This window comes from Acipenser ruthenus, chromosome 19, assembly GCF_902713425.1.
Source record: "Acipenser ruthenus chromosome 19, fAciRut3.2 maternal haplotype, whole genome shotgun sequence".
NCBI classification, from domain to species: domain Eukaryota; kingdom Metazoa; phylum Chordata; class Actinopteri; order Acipenseriformes; family Acipenseridae; genus Acipenser; species Acipenser ruthenus.
Genome location: NC_081207.1, coordinates 2,064,516 through 2,081,599, shown reverse-complemented (window position 1 = coordinate 2,081,599; position 17,084 = coordinate 2,064,516). Strand labels below are relative to the sequence as shown.

Genomic DNA, 17,084 nt, shown 5'->3' with positions numbered 1-17,084 from the left:
AATATTATACTGTGCTGGCTGGTCTCCTCATCCACGAGAAAAACATCTTTATGAAGCCAGAAAATGTAACCTAAACCTAGTGCCCACATAATAGAGCACACTGGACCTCATTTATTAGGGTAAGTGCCATTTTTTGTGTGCCACCAGGGCCCCACCCCTCAGCATATTCACTGTGCGTTATTTGTATTTTAAACAGCGGTGCAATGGCAATTTCAGTAGGGTATGATAGTGGTGTTTTATTATGGATTTGAGCAGCTGTTTCTAAAGACAAAACCGGATCCATTACTTTTTAAAAGCGTCCTGCTGTCCCATCTGTTACAAATCTCTGTGGCTTGGTGAGGGCGGGTTGGGGGATGTGGCCGGCACACATTGAATTCCAGTGAAGATTAAATCCATTGAAACGCATCACTGGCACAGTCTTACAGCCAGCTGCAAGGAAAGCACGACTATGTCTCCCTGACTTACACAGACTACCAGGCGAGAGCATAGAGCAGAGCTGCAAAATAGACTATAGTATTAGCTCCAGATGACGTAGCAAGCAGCCAGGCTTTCGGGCACAGACGGTCAAACGAAAGAAAGCAGGCTGGCATGTCTTCTCACATTCAAGCTACTCCTCAAGGGTTTTTTTGTTTTTTTTATCACTAGGCTGACTTAGAGCTGGTTAAAATATCCTATTCATTACATAGCAGCTGGGTATCCAGCCCACTAGCAGTTGGGCATGATCAGCTATTTAGTAGTTGCGTGCAGTGCCACTAGCAGGGATGGAAATAAGACTCCCATTGCACAGTAGTTTGATCCACTCCTGGCTTCACTACGAGCTTAAGATGACACACCCGCGCTTGCTACTGATACACTGCGGCTTATCAAGTCTATAGTAAAACCTGGACTGGGTGAAACTGCTATGCAATAGGGGTGTTATTTCCATCCTTGTAGGAGAATACTGTTTTGCTGACTCGTGGAACACAATGAGTCAGCAAAGACTGGAATGGCGCTCAGAAGCACTGAACTTGTGCATATCATAACTTGTGTTCCAGTCCTATATGTGCAGCAAAGGGAGTAGGTTTCAGTACCTGATGCACAGAGAGTCAATCTACAGGGTGGTGGCAAGCCATGGACTTCAAAATGTAACTTGTTTTATTATCATATATTATCATAAGATAATATGTCTTTAAAAAAAAATAGGATTAACTCTTTGGGGGTACATGTTTTTTGGAGCTAATAAAATATGCATTTTTGCCTTAGGCGTCTCTGATTCAGTTAAGGAAATCAATAGGGTGTATAGCAATACAGGTTACAGTGGAACCGACAGAAAAGTACTTACAATTACATTTTGCTATATAGACTTTTTTTTGGCGATGACAGATAACGGTATCCTAAATGGAATTTGGAAGTGCCCCTCTTTTACTTGGTATACAGGATCAGCATCCTTTGATTTCTTAGTAATAGCTAGTGCACTGGCATTTTTTTAAGAGACTGATCAAATTACAAACCAATAATTATGTACAATACAAATCAATTTAAATGAACAGAGAAGAGCGCGTACGGGGGTGGAGACGGTTGGACTTTCAAATACGTAATCAATGGGAACGTAGCAAATCGGGACATTGACGGACAGCGAGAGTTACCAGTTATTGGCGACTTTGAGGCACTGTACACCAATCAGAATGTAAGAAACGCCTACCGACTAACATTCTGTGAGCGAGAATTAAATTATAAACGAAACGACTTTCTCTCGAGCTGCAGTTTGGGCAGAGTGCTCAGTAGAAGTCGGGTGGAGTCAGTAAGCGGGTGAAATATTTACTGGATTTATTATTTTATTTTTTTAAAAAGACATTAATAAGCTCGTTTAATTATTTGTTATTAACAAAGTTGATATTTAGAAAGAAAACAAATTTAAAATGACGACAACGACAAATTATCAAGGAATGGACCCCGGCTCAAAAAGCAGCTCTCGGTAAGAAAATGTGTATCCTGGGGAACAAAAGGAGAATGGAAGTCCGCTATCTTCAAGAAAAATATGGGGCGCCGATTGCGAATAAATCTAAAACATTCACACATTAATCAGTTCCGGCTTAGTAATGCTAGAAAGGTAGGCGTAGTGATTATCACGATGTCCAATGGGCCTCGGACGGAAATTTACATTTCAATAGAACTCTCCATTTTTTTTTTTTCCACAAAAAACGCATTTTGTATTTGCTTAAGTTTAGCAGCGAGCAAACTGATCAGGCGAGTTAACGAAGAAAAAAAAATACGATATCATGATGTCATAGCTGAATGTGTGTGTGGATTAATCCGATTATTATTATTATTATTATTATTATTATTATTATTATTATTATTATTATTCTCACAGTGTTTAATAACTCGCACACTCCGCAATCCTATTGACTGCACTGAATGTATTTGTTCAGTGTTTTGGGTTTATAATATAAACGTCCTGTTTAGCGAAACGCAGGAGCTGGTCCAGCAGGATGAAGCCAAACTCAACGAGCGCATTCGATAATATTAAATGCATTTGTGAGTTTTGACGCTAATGAAACCATTTTTTTTTTTTTTGCAGCTGAGAGACCAAGTCGAATTTATTGTGTGACAGACAAGTAGTAACGTGATCGTCTGAGATCAGTTTCACGCCACAAGACTGCAGTTTATGAGAAATCGGTATATTAAGACAATGTAGCCAAATAAAATATTTTATTACGATGTCCAAAAGCATCCGTTTATTGGAACAGTGAATGCAACGCATGGGAGGGGTGTCTCTCTTTCTTCGAGATTATTTTAATTGACGGGGGCATAATAGTTGTAACTTGTATGTCCATCCACCTCCCCATCTCTTTTGATGCCGCTTTTAGCATCAATTTATTATTATTTATTTGTTTTTGTTTAACACGTAGAAAAAATACGGCTATCCAAAGAAACAAAAAAAAGCTTATATATTCAGTGTTGTGTGTGTTGGCCTCCCCGTCCCCTCGGCCAGTCTGCAGAATGTAATGCAGCAACTCAAGGATCTGTACATATATTCCAGCGTGTTTTTTCATTATAGGGTGGGGTCTTCAGACCAGCCTTTGTACATCTCCCTGGTGTCTTCTTATGCTCTGTAGAAACGGCATTACCTCATCTGGTTCAAAAGGCTCAGCCCGGGTTTCCAATCAACCACATTATGTATATGTGTATAACATAAGGGACCTTGATTCTGGTAATGTCCAGTGCTCAACAGTGTTACATGGAAGGGCACTTATATTATTTAATCAATACATGCATGTGTTTATTAGGTTGTTACAGATTGTCGATTTTTATTAAAACGTAGTTTTGTATTTGCATCACTTTTCTAAACCTAAGCATAGAAGCGTTCTATATTTCAATGGCTGGCCCCTAATTTGAGGCTGCATTTGGTGACTATATTGCTGCAACAGAAATTTGGCCGTTCATAATTCTAGCATTTTTTTGAATATTCAAGTATTTTCAGAATTTCACTATTCAAATCGTATTCAGCCCATATTACAGTTTAATAAATAAATAAATAATGAAAGCAACGTGTGGATGAATGGCCGATTGACAAGTGTTCTTCCGCAGGGTGCTGAGGCCGCCAGGTGGAGACTCCAACATCTGTTTTGGCAATGGAAAAGAGGAGACAGTCCCTCAGCCCACCCGAAAAAACAGAACGGCCTCAAACATTTTCGGGGTTCCAGAGGACCCCTATGCTAGCAGGAGGAACAATCCACCAGGTAGGAGCTGTTAATCCAGATAACTGGCTTTGCATCAACCTTGCTCTTGGTCTAACCCTCCTTTATATCAAGGAGGGTTTGAGCTTTCTTTATCCAGGTAATCATCATTAAAGTGAATGTGTCCCAATCAAAATCTACTCCTAAGTGGGAGAATTGGATTCATTTCTTTAACAGATGAGAAAATCCTAGGTAATGGAATAAAATATTTATTTGCTTTGCTTTTTATGCATATGAGAACAATGTCATTACTTGTCTAAAAATGCTAATCTTTCAATTACTACGGTATCTGGATGATCTCAAATGTCCACATTTGGCCTTTTGTAGATGTGGAAAATAGTAATGTGCATGATGGCAAAGACTAGACCTGATATGTTACAACCATACCCTTACTCAATTAATCCAACTACACCTCTATTAAGGTATTAATCTGTTATTTTTTTAATTGATAAACTCTAAAATCTGATGAGGAACGTCCCTCGAGGACTGGAGTCGCGCACCCTTGGCTTAAAATGTTATGCAGTCTTTTTCCAGACTATTAAAGGGGTTAAAGGCATGGAGTCTGGGAATCGCAGAATCTATGTCCACATGGATAGATTAAGAAGCAGTTGCCTAACCTGATAAATAACATGTACTATGACCAGTGCCTGGATTAGCACAGCTGTTTTGCTACTTAAACTCTGTGGGATGTGAATAATCAGTTTGAATTAATCACCCTGTTTGGTTTACGATTTTACAATTAACTTGTTAAAATTCAAGACTGCTTATCGGCTCCTGGTATCTGACAAAATAGCCTTTTAATAACTGTCAACCTATTCCTAATTTTTTTTTTTTTGTACTCTGCATGCCTATCCTGGACATTAAGGGAGCTGGAATTGCTCTTGTTTTTTGGAACAGAAAAGCACTGCATTCATTGCACTGGCCATTTTTAAACACTCGACTAATCATTCACAGCTTTAGCTTTTTTTAATGAGATGGGTTGAAGGAACCTTAAGAATAAGATCTTCTCTTTCCTCCCACTCGAAAAATGAAAACGATAGCTTCAGTTTGTTTACGGTCTGTGGTGTGAAGATGTTAAGCATATAGTGTTGGTAGGCTATATTTTGTTTTTGTATTTGTTATTGGCACACCCAACGGTATCTCTGCTAAGGGTATCTCTTCACCAAGAAATTGCAGATAATGCAAGCTGTACGTCTGAATTCTGTGTCTGTAATGAAGTGCTGTGTGACATGCATGGCTTGATTCTGCTCCATCGCCTTGCTGGGACTCGCTGTGCCGGAGATGCCTGCTGTCAGAGTGATTTTTGCAATTAAATCAATTTGCTGCAATCAACATGCAACACAGGCTTTCAGAAGAAAAGTCTAAATCACATGAGAAGTGTCTTAAATTAGTGCTTTAGGATTTCATGCAGTGCCTGCATGACTATCTCTTTGTTGCAAGCAACAATGGCAGTTTACAAATGGGGCCAATTTCACTTCCCTAAGAAGTGTGTTCATATTTTCACCTCAGAGGTGTTCTTGATGGGATTTGAGATGTTGCATCTAAGCCTTTCTTTGAAGCAGTTCTCCAGTGTCCTGCTCTAAGACTTTTGTGTTTCTGCTAAATTTTTTCTCTTTCTTTCCTTCCGCTGTCATTGAACTGGAACTCTGCTTATTTGAGTTTATTATTATGGGATAATAATTATTTGAAATGTAAGTCTTTCCATTCTAGGGAACCCTTCACAACCTTGCCCTAATTTATTGTATTGGGAATAAAGGCAACACGTTGTAAAAATGTGACACATGTAGCAGCTGAATTGGATGATCTTACGATTTTTGCTCTAACCCAGTTTTGTTATTGCTCTTGTTTCAGGAGGAAAGCCCATGGGTATTTTTGGGGATGGTCAGTCTGTGGCACAGAAGAGAAACCCTCCTGGTGGACAGGCCATTGGCGATAGTTCTGGAGACCGTTCACCTGGGGTAGGTATTTGATCTAGAGTGGCTTAATTCTACTTTTCAGTGTGAATACAAATTCCAGTCACAGTTAAAGGATTAAATGAGGAACTTCAAGAAGTTTATAGAACATTTTACACACAAAATAAGTTGGGTGTCTTTTTAATCCTAAACTGCAGTAGACCTCAACAATTAATATATGCATGTGTGCTTTGGGATCTCTACTTTTTGAATTCTGAATATGAAGTGATTGTTGGAGTAATACCCACTACTATTAAGAACCATAGTTGTACATCCCTGTTCTTGCTTTAGATAATAGGAGCCAATAAATATAGCCATGAAATATCTGTGTTGGCATTCTGCACCCAGTCTAATACTGACTAACCAGTTTGTCCCCCTGTTTTAATATAGGATGGTGAACATGAAAGAGCAAGCACTGGTAAGTTATGATTTTTTTTTTTAAATATATAATCCAGGTCACTTTTTTTGTTAATATCTGATACTTCTAAAAGGTTTTGTTTTGTGTTTTTTGAACTTGAAACTCCATTGTGGCTATAATGTGAACACTTAACTGTAGGAAGAGATCATAGAGCTTCACCCTTGCACTTGACTGGTGCAGAAGTAACCTGCAGTTTGCTGTGATTCCATTTTCACCCTGTAATGCACAAGAGTATGTGGAGGATATGAGCAGGATACCTGTAATCAGGCAACAGGATATGACTCGTCTTGGGAAAAGTGATCCCATTGCTGTGGAAGCTAGGGGTAGTTTCTTGATGGTCAATCTTTGTACAACTTCTTCCACTGCCAAAACCCCAAGGCCGCTCTGTTTTATTGCTTTACATTAGGCAATGTGGTTGCCTAACAGGCTAAATGTTCTGTTGCATTTCCCTATAGTTAACCATCAGTTAGGAAGTTGACAGATGGGCATTCAAATCTTGGTAATTTCTTGGGTTTACCAGGCTAGGGTACAGTGTCACTGCTCGGTGGGGATTTTGTTTCTTCTCCTGCAGTATTTTCAAATGCGTGTCTTCTACTCAAAGTAATGCTGGGATGTAATTATCATATGAATCCCACAGCGGCACCCTGTGGCTGACAGGCTCACTTCACAGCATTGCTCTGAGAGTGAAACTTCAAGTGGGAACTGCTCCTGTATGTTAGATGGTGTCTGTGTGACTGTTGTGAATTCTGTAATTTTTTGTTATTTTGCTTCAACTACCCAGATCATGGTTAGCTGGTCTTCATGCTTTAAAGTGGTTAACTGCACTACTCCCTGCTTGTACTAGCTTTGTTCTCTCTTTGTAGTTCACTATCGCAAGTAGGATTTGCCAAGGTAACAGCATGCAGTCAGCTGTACCTTTCAAACAGTACAGTTCTCCTACCCCCTGCTTAAATAAGTGATTTATTTTATTTGTGGGAACGTGAGTTGTTGTTCACTCTGGTAAGGACTTCTTTTTTAAAAAGACTACAGCTAACTGTTGCATTTCTGTTAACCTTTCCTATTTACTGTGTTGTTTTAGTGCTTTCTGTTGTCTGGTCATTTATTTATGTGGTTTGTTTGTTTGTTCACGTCCTATACCAGTGATAGAGTAAATTTGAGGAATACATCCCATCCCATGGAGTTGTGTGTTTAGGAATGGTTTCAGTCGACAGCTTTTTCTGCCAGTGCTTTTTAAATGGTTTCTCAGAAACCAACATACTGTAGGAAAATTACATGGGTAAGAGTCAAAATACAGTGAAAATAGGTACGTTGATCATTTTTCACCAAGCTCTAAACAAGTAGGATTTGGATAGTAATAAAACCAAACAAGCCCTGCCATTGTCCTTCGTTGGTGTCATTTGCCACTACGTATCACTCCTTTGCACCAAGTGGTCTGTACACAGGAAATGGTACTGTGCTTGCAGTATGGTACTGCAGAGGGACATGTGTGATCTCTCCCAGTGAGCTGTGCTGTCGGTCACCAGGAATGTGTGTTGCTGTTGAACGCACACGTTCTTGTGTACAGGGCTCCAATGGATTTATCTGGAAGACCAAGTGTGGCAAGTGAAGATTGGCATGTGTTGCAGAAACTCAGTGGGTGCTCTCTGGGCCACTGGCGTTCCCTAAGTCTCTCAAAGTGATCTACAGTTGCAGTTACTCTTCTATTTTTTAAATGTTTTGAACCGTGTACATGTGCTGCTTATAACTGCATTTTTCAAAAAGCTGGCAAATGGTTTTCTAAGACTGACCCTATCCCACATCCTAATGGTAAGTGTTTGGTACACCTCTAAACATGCAGTACACCAAGCCAAGTCCACATTTTAGATAAGTCAAGATAACATTTAATGACTTTTGGTTGGTTTCACAGATCCCTTATTTAGCACTAATGATTTCAGGTTTAAGAATAGATAAGTAGAGCTATTTGTGGTCTTTGAAAGTAGATGAGTTACAGATGTGCGAAGGAGAAGTGTTGTGATATTTGTACATGTACGTTTTGATTGTAGTCGGCTGATTCTGTAAAATGGTAGGGTTGGTATTGGGTGACTAGCAAAGGGAATACTGTATTTGTTTTTACACTAAGCAGTTTATTAAATTACCTTGTGATTCAAAAGTGTTTTTCTCAATATACCATTTGCTGAACTGTTAGATTTTCATGGCAGTTCAGTTAGCTTATATTTTTGTAATCTGACAACTTGTGAAATGAGAATTAAGGACACTTTATTTATTTATTTATTTATTTTTCTTTTAATGGCTATAACATGGCCTTGTATTTTGAATGTTAATTTTAAGTCTGGCTAAAAAATGTCTTGTTCTGTGTACACAGGACAAGGAAAAAGAGAAAATAACTGATTGAAATAAAAACCTGGACCATCAGGAGTTCCCGAGCACTGCGATTTGATGTGCAAGCACGTTCTTTCATTGTGGAGCTTCACTTATCTGTGGTTATTCTGGTTTCTTCTAGAAAATAATTCGGAGGAGGTTGAAGCTGTGCCGGAACTGAAGGAAGAGGCACCACAGCCTGCAGCAGCAGCAGCAGCACCCACTGTAGCAGCAGCAGGAGCAGGAGTTGCTGGTCCTCCCGGCCGAAGAAACCCTCCTGGAGGCAAATCCAGTCTTATCCTGGGTTAAACTTGCCTCTGCAAACTATGTCACTGTCTGTTCTCCCCACTCCTTTCTTTCTCTTTCGCTCGTGCTCTCGCTCCCTCTCTGTCTGTAGATCTACCCTTATCTGTGTGAGCCACATGAATTGAATCCTGCCCATTGTTTTGTTTTTTCGCTATTTTCTAAACATCAGAAGCACTTTATGTACCACCACCTTTCATTTCAGCCCCTGTCTCCAGTTAAGGATTTGATGCGTTCATTTGTAAAAGACAATAAAGATTGATATGAAAAATGTTTTGTTGTCTCTGTACTGCGTACATGCAATGATGGCTACATTGTTTTGAAAATACAATTATGACAACAGTCAAACCTGCTGATATTACCACAAAGTGTGCTCTGTATTTGGATGTTTTATTAAGAATCCACATTTCAATAATGGATCGTTGCTTCTCGTTCAAATCTAGTTGTGTTGCTCTTTTCATTCTGTTATTCCTTAATGAGTTTGGTTCCTTATCTTGTTTGTAAGGGGTCAGACAGGTGTTCAGTTTGTCTGTTTAGTAATTGGTGGCCTTGTGACATCTTTTGTCAAGAATCCTTTGATAGTGTTTTATTTGTCAGCAAGCACCATTTATTTGATAACTACAGGCTGCACTGAGTGAAGGGTTGATGACATCAGAGTCAAGCTTTTTATATTGGGAAGTAGAAATCTAGGTATAGCTATCCACATGTTTGTAAAACAGTATCCTGAATAGGGCAAAGATTAACAGGATAACAGCCTATTAGTTGCATCACACCGGCACATTGTCATATTAATAAAGGTCCGGAATGGAGTAATGTTTTATTATTCCACTAGGTGGCATCCTTGTATTGGTCTTGTATGCAGTAGTGTTGGCTTGGAACATTTAATTCGAGGCTGTCTTGCACAAACTCGTGTTCTGTATAATGTTCATGGGTATTGTTAAATTGCCAGTGGGACTCTGTTACGGATAGTCCCAATTCACAATTGGAGAAAATTACCCTCACACTATTGGTGCCAAGCCCCACAAATGTCTAAAGACTCTATCCTGTTTGACAAGCTACCCAAAACAGGCTGGTAAGTCCCTGTGGTTAACGCTTTAATGACATTTAAAACAAAGGATATTGCAATGTCCCTCATACAGCTGCATTTGCCTGTAACATTACATATTTGTTAATAGATGTATTTTTATACTAAAAATAAACTTCGTATACAAGTTAAACTAATTCAACAATTATTTGTACTTTTTATAATAGGTAATAGTACCTACTGAAATGAAACAGGTATGTTTGTTGAAATGCCACTTCTTTCTCAGATCTGGCTGTGCTTTTTATGGTCTTTTGTAATCATTTCAGAAGCACTGTATGGCTTGATTTGTTGTTCGTTTCAAGGAAGCGGGCTCCACCACCACATTGCAATCCACGAGTAACAAACGTGTTGCTGTTTTTTCATTACACAACTGATTCATATATGCAATGGACCTCTGACAAGGCAGTAGATTTTACAGAATTTGATTGAAAGATGACAGTAGGTGATCTGGAGGCAGGTGCTTACTTATCCAAGAAGTGCTGCAGTGAGATACTGTAAGTTTGATTTGTTCCAATTGTGTCAGAGTGCCGGCAGTTAATTTACTATGAATGTGAAGAACCAGCACCTCTCTTTAATGTAAAACTGACACTCTCTATTAGTAACCATCACCCGAGGGAGATGGCTTGTGTTCCTACAACTGAATATTCTTGAACAAGCAACAAAAAATAGCAGATCAACTGTGAATTGCAAATAGCTGTGAATACCAGCTATAACTTTAAACTCTCAAAATAAATAAGCCATTTAGATTAGCAATGTCTCATTGAAACCTTTGTCTAAAGTTAGTACTGCTGTAACTGCATTTGATTGTGATATCTGTACATCAAAACAAAAACTCCCTAGTTCTCCAGCTGTGAAAGGAAGCAGGGATTGTTAGAGAACATGACTTGCCAGCATTGTGTTGGGAGGTGAAGTGTACATCCCCTTTCCCCTTTCCAAGGCAATGTTTGTGAAAGAAAGCCTGATCTTACATATTGGCAAACAGTTTATAGCACTGGTGCCAAGCACAGATGAGATGACATGCATTGTGTAACATTTCACTGTTTATTTACAAAGAGAACTGGCACAATAACTGAGGAGGCCAGGGAATTGCACGGTTTCCCCTGGCTTTTGTCAATGCTCTAATAAGGTTTATTATTCCAGTAGGTTTATTTGAACTCAGTGGATGATATAGGTCAGTATGGACTGAATGTTCTGTTCATTTCACTTTTCTGGCAATATATTGTTGACGAGGACAAAGAATTCAGATCTTAGTTTTAATTAGTTTTCCATAGGTGTTTGAACAAACATGTTTTAGTCAGAGACCATCAGCTGTGTAAGGAGAATGAGTATGAGCAATGATTATTCAGCACTTAGGTATTCTTGCCAGAGTTAATGCATTTTAATGATCTAAAAAGGAATGCTTAATAAATAATAAAAAGACTGAAAAAAAACATTTTGCGTTCTTTTTGATGATTTTTTCTTTCCAGGTTTAGTTTAACACATTTTTGTTCATTTTTTTGTTTTTGCAATGCTCACTTGCTTGTGATCTTCATAGCTACATTAGCAGTGCTTGATGAGAATTAGCCTTCTGTACTTCCAAGGATGATACCCTTGACAGTTAAGAGGTACCAAAACCAGTTGCCTTTCCACAAACTGTAACTAATGTCACGCACAGCTTGTGTTCCTTATGAAGAATACATATGAAAGAATTGTTAAAGAAAGTTAGACATATGCAGAGTAGGCTAGATAAGCTAAAGTGATTTATATTAATAGGAGCCAGCGCCATCTAGTGCATAGCAGTGCATTGCAACAAAGACCTGATGGAAAGTGGTATATCAGTAAATGGCGCTGACTCCTTTAAACACGGTGTCACAACTAGCCTCTGTCACATCTATGACAGGCAACGAGAACTGAAGAGCAGCTCCTTTAAAAGCACAGTAATCATAAAATTCAAAAATACACAGTATAATTCGAATTGAGAAGCGACCAAGGGTTCTGTATTGTGATGATAAAAGACAAGTAAACACAATATTATATCCACTGTATTGTTTTTTTTTAATACGAGGGGGTTAGATTTCTTAAAGCACTGAATGGACTTTAAAGTCCCATTTATCAAAATATATGTACAATTATTTGTTGGCTTGTTCTCCTGTGTGCTCAATAAATTAGTTCCTTTTTAAATTATAACCTAATTTCGCATTCTTCAGCTCGACAAAAAATGATACAGGACTGAAGGGGTTAAGTGAAAGAAAAAGTTAATTCTAAGATATATTAACTGGACAATTCTAATACTAACTAACTTCTCTTTGTCGTTCGGCCATAATGTCAAATGACCGGTTCTGGAACTTCCAATGTGGGAATGTCCGAAATGTATTTTTGTATAGCATACATCTTTAATATACTATATATAAAAATAAAAAAAAACGTAAAATGAAGAACATTAGCTCAATCTTTGAGTGTTATTGATCTTGAGAAATGCGTTTTTAATTTATTTGGCCTTGCTCTTAATTTTTTTTTGTAGTCGCCAAATGTATTAATCAATGATAGTATGACTAATTTAACCAATAATAAGCAAAGCAATCCACTGTATGCTTATATTTTAACAATAGTAATGCAAGAATCATCAAACACCACAGACAAGTTCAATAATAATCTGGGTATACCTGAGGGTTATGTGTTTTCCCTGTGTTTTCTCGTACACCTAGCAACACTACGTTGCTCTCCACTTTGCGGGGGTTGTCATGAGGAAACATTGTAGGCACATAGTCAGGATGTGCTGAATTGTTGCGCTTCTTTCCTGAATTTACCGGAATAAACAGTAAAACGTACATTTAATTACCAATTCAATTTACCAGTTTCTAAGTTAGCCAACTGGTACACTACTAGCACCGTTTGTCTGACTTTTCCTAATGGCTTTTAGCCATAGTAGTCCCCTTTGGGGCTCTGTTGCTTTCTGACGGAATCATATAGAAGATCAATTCTGGATTTTTCTTTTTTTCCTCTATGCTAACCACTAAAGCGATTGTATCCGTCTGGTTATGCACGTCACAGCCAAAAAGTACCCGGCTATATTCCTCCCCTATGTTAAAGTGAAAGTAAAATTCTACACAGCTTGGATTAAAGTGCGAAGATTTAACCGAGTCTGCAGAATTAGGAACCGTTTGGGCAAAAACGAGAAGGAACAAATGACAAGAGAAATATCGGAAAGTTTGATCTAAGGTAGGTACCTGTTTCAAGTCATTGCTTAGTCTCTAATTTGTCGTGCTGTGAAGTTTTGTGTGTGGACTTCGCGTGCTGTGGCAGCGCACTGCAGCACACCCGACTTTATTTGTACGGCTTTATTTACGTTTTGAAACACGTAACTGAGCCAAACATAACCTAAAATACGACTCGCAGTTTTCAGACAGGATTTGTGGAATAACATGCAGTACAGTATTGACCTCAAACTGGGAGAAACTTGCCTGTGCAGTTAGTAAAAGCGGATCTACTCTAGAATACGTTAGGGCTGTGACTAACAAGGGGCTTTCTGAGTGAAAAAATAATCAGCTCTTCTTTGAAATGGTATTCAATTAATGATGCAGTAAGGAAGTATCTGTATGGAGTGTTTTTTAATATATTTCAGGAAACTGGTACGTACTAAGCTTTTATATATTATAAACATTAGTCTACCAACGTTTTTCAAGAGAAAAACTTTTCAAACTGTTTTGAAACCTTTTGAAATAATCCATCCTTGAGGTAAAACTACTGAGTCGATCCAGACAGCGATATAAAAAGGAAAAATCTGAAGTACGGTAAGGTATTATTAAAATATTCATCCATAAATACATATGAGAGTTTAGGGAAACGTGGTCAGAGTTAATTAAGGTCTTTAGCAAACTGTCTAGTCTGTATACCTTTCTTAAATATTTACTAAACAATAAAATAAATGGTTTTGATCATTTCTATTTCTGTTTTACAATTAAAATATTGAAAGTGAAAATACAGTTAGACTCCTATTTGTGACGTTATTTTAGGCATATATTACGCTAAAATATATACAGGTTAGTTTGTAAGATGTATTTGGTTCTGGTTGGCCTTGTAGAAACTTGTGAATTGTGTGTCTTATGAAAAGTTTACTAGGTTGGCAAATCAGCTTTGAAACTTAATTATGTGGGGTTCTTAAGACATATTTGTTTTTAGGTCAAAAATAAGATAGAAAAGATAAACCTGTCAGTCAAGTACGAAGATTGTCTTAAGCGACTGGGCATTTCAAATTGGGAGAAAATCGAGGGGGAAATTATAAATGGACACACCAAATTAAAAAAAAAAAAAAAGGAAAAAATACTGATTGTCTTAAATCTAACGCAGGGTTTGAAAATACAGAACGGCGATATCGATCTGTGCCAGCTCTGAATTCAGCTCCTCGCGGTTGTAATGAGTGTATTGCTTTTACTAGTCAATCATCTTTTAGAGAATACTCAATGCTTTCAGAGTCCAAGTTTGGATCATGTCTTTGGTAAAGTGGACCTCGTCGTTTTTCATTTTTTTATATTTCTACTTAACGTATTCAGAGTTATCGCACTAGTAGCGATTGCTGGGCATCTTTCACTAAAGTTAAGTTATTAATAATACTTGGACAGTGTCATGTGAAGGACACCTGATGCCCAGGCAGTGGACTTGTGTGGGCTTCTGGCATATATCACTGTACCTGCTTGTGCCGGGTGCAGCATTGTAACCTATTATATGAGTAGGGTTGGGTAGGGAGCCAAAAAGAATAGAAGGAAGGGGGCCCTTTTTGACTCTTGCACCCTGGATACATACAGCATTTGATCAATTGATCAGTCACAAAACAGCTTTGCATGACAGTGGAACAAGGCACTTGAAAGAAGGCTGCAGGTTGAAAGGTAGCAGATGGGAGGGTTTCACTCTTCTCCATCTCAGAATCTCAGAACTAAAAACAACTCACATGGTCAGACCACAGGGAGCCCTATATCATTCTAGGGGACAGTAAAGATTGAGCCCGTAATTTAGGAAAGCACAGTTGTTGTGAAGAATGAAACAATGTTCTTTGAATAAATAGTTTCATATGGTGCTGGCTGTCTCCTTTCAGCATAAACCACAGCCAGAATAAATAATGCAGAATTATCTGGACTTCCCCACGTAGTCAAAGCCACGGTGCAGGAAGAATGATGGACGCAGATCAGGCTCAGTGCCAGGTCACAGTCAGTTTTGTTATGAGCAGCTTCCAGCTGCACCTTGATTGTATCTCAATCATTTTGAGATTAACCTTTGTGCTAGATGTGTTTTTGCTTGTTTTTTATTTGACTCATATTTGCATCTGATGTACACAGAAGAATACAGTTGATTAGTAAATATGCCACACAACAAAGAGGTACAACTTGTTTGCCTTCAACGTTTTCAAAATGTTTTTGTTGTTGCTGCTTCCCTGACATACAGGTCTGTTTTATTGTGTACATTCATGCCCACATGCTACTTCCTTTACATGGGAAATTACCAGATTTGCAGGCTTCAGCCACATGCATTACTAAAACAGCCTGTATTTTCTGTCCATTCTCCCAGTGTGGGTACAGTTAATCTGCGTCATGGAGCAGGACAAACGTGAAAGCAGATTATTTAAGGCTTTTATTGTTTGCACAACTGGAAAACATCCAAATTCGAGGCACTTTTTAATGTCCAAATGTTTTTTTGCAAGTAGCTTGTTATTTTACGGGACGACTCCAGACATTTGCAAATATTCTGGGTTTCGAATCATAATAACATTTTCACTTTTGAGGAAAGTGCCTGACAATTAAAGTTGAGACATCCTGAACAAAAAACACCAGCAATGGTAGTTTGTTTTAACATCCGTTTGCTATAAAAGGTGAAACAGAAAGTTGCATTTCAAACCTTGTTGGAAAACCCCTGTCCTTCAATGCCAACCTACTGCCCCGACATGCCAATACATTACAGGCTGGGCATGCCTGTTACAGGGTAGAATGGTATATAAAAATACAGTGAAGCCAGCACTGTGAAATAAAACTGCAAGGGCTGCATTTCTAATTCTCTAAATTTTCTTGTCTAGTTTCACATCCTCCATCGCTGCTGGCTTTGAAACCAACCATCAGCCATCTGTGGCTTCTTTAAAGAGAAGAGAAAACTATAGGAAGCAAAGAAAAACAACAACAAAGGCAGTACTTCCTTAATTCATGAGCAGCAAACCTTGTGACTTACAAGAAGAACTGCAAACAAATCACTTCCTTATGTGCAGCAATAGCATGATAAGTCGGCCGTCTATAACAGTTTAAGGGCCTCTCGTTTTACAAACAACTCAGTGATACAGTATGCCAAATACACTTCCCTTTTATTTATGTTGGTCAATGCAGCCACTGTGATTGCATAGAAGGGCGAGCCAGTTCCACTAGCATGCTCCTTTGTGAAGTCAAACAGATTCGAAATGTAGTAGATTTTTCTTTTAAAACAAGCCCCACAAGGGCTTGTTTTAAAACAAGGGCAGCAGTGTGGAGTAGTGGTTAGGGCTCTGGACTCTTGACCAGAGGGTTGTGGGTTCAGTCCCCAGTGGGGGATACTGCTGTTGTACCCTTGAGCAAGGTACTTTACCTACATTGCTCCAGTAAAAACCCAACTGTATAAATGGGTAATTGTATGTAAAAATAAATAAATAATGTGATATATGTATAATGTGATATCTTGTAACAATTGTAAGTCGCCCTGGATAAGGGTGTCTGCTAAGAAATAAATAATAATAATAATAATAATAATGTTTACAAATTAAGGTAAACATGGAATTAACTACTTTGTTATGCTATAAGGATGACCAGGCCCTGTTTCAAATCTTAACAACATTTATTAGTTCCAAATACCCACATTCTATTCTACATCAAATGTTATTGTTGAAAAAAAACGAAAAAAATATGTACATACAAAACTATAAAAACGAAAGTAGTTTTTAATTTAAAACAGCACAGAATCCAGGTTGAGCTGCTGCAGCTTTGCAGTTTTCTGATCGTAGTGTTTCTGCTGAAGCGCTGTGGCTAGCTTCAAGATGAAATCTCTCCTACTGATATTTTCCCATTGCGCATTCCTCGTACAAAACGAAGGAGTTGATGGCTGCCAGGTCCGGTAGAGATAACAACAGGATTGTATTTATCGAATAAGCACCTTGTAATGTCACATATTAATGATCCTAACTGTGTCAGTATTTTGATCTGCCTCTGTTACATGTGCTGCTGTTTCAGCAGAATAATTAATTGAACCTTTTTTTTATTAACAGC

At 38.4% G+C, this 17,084-nt stretch overlaps 1 protein-coding gene across 1 annotated transcript; it reads left to right on the top strand.

Annotated features, from left to right (window-relative positions):
- The first annotated feature begins 1,715 nt into the window (after window positions 1-1,715).
- Window positions 1,716-9,023, top strand: LOC117424165 (jupiter microtubule associated homolog 1-like). The gene is made up of 5 exons (XM_034040285.3): window positions 1,716-1,954; window positions 3,571-3,722; window positions 5,571-5,677; window positions 6,062-6,089; window positions 8,590-9,023. The coding sequence occupies exons 1-5, from the start codon at window positions 1,899-1,901 to the stop codon at window positions 8,754-8,756; spliced, it is 510 nt and encodes a 169-aa protein (XP_033896176.1). The 5' UTR covers window positions 1,716-1,898; the 3' UTR covers window positions 8,757-9,023.
- Window positions 9,024-17,084: the final 8,061 nt, after the last annotated feature.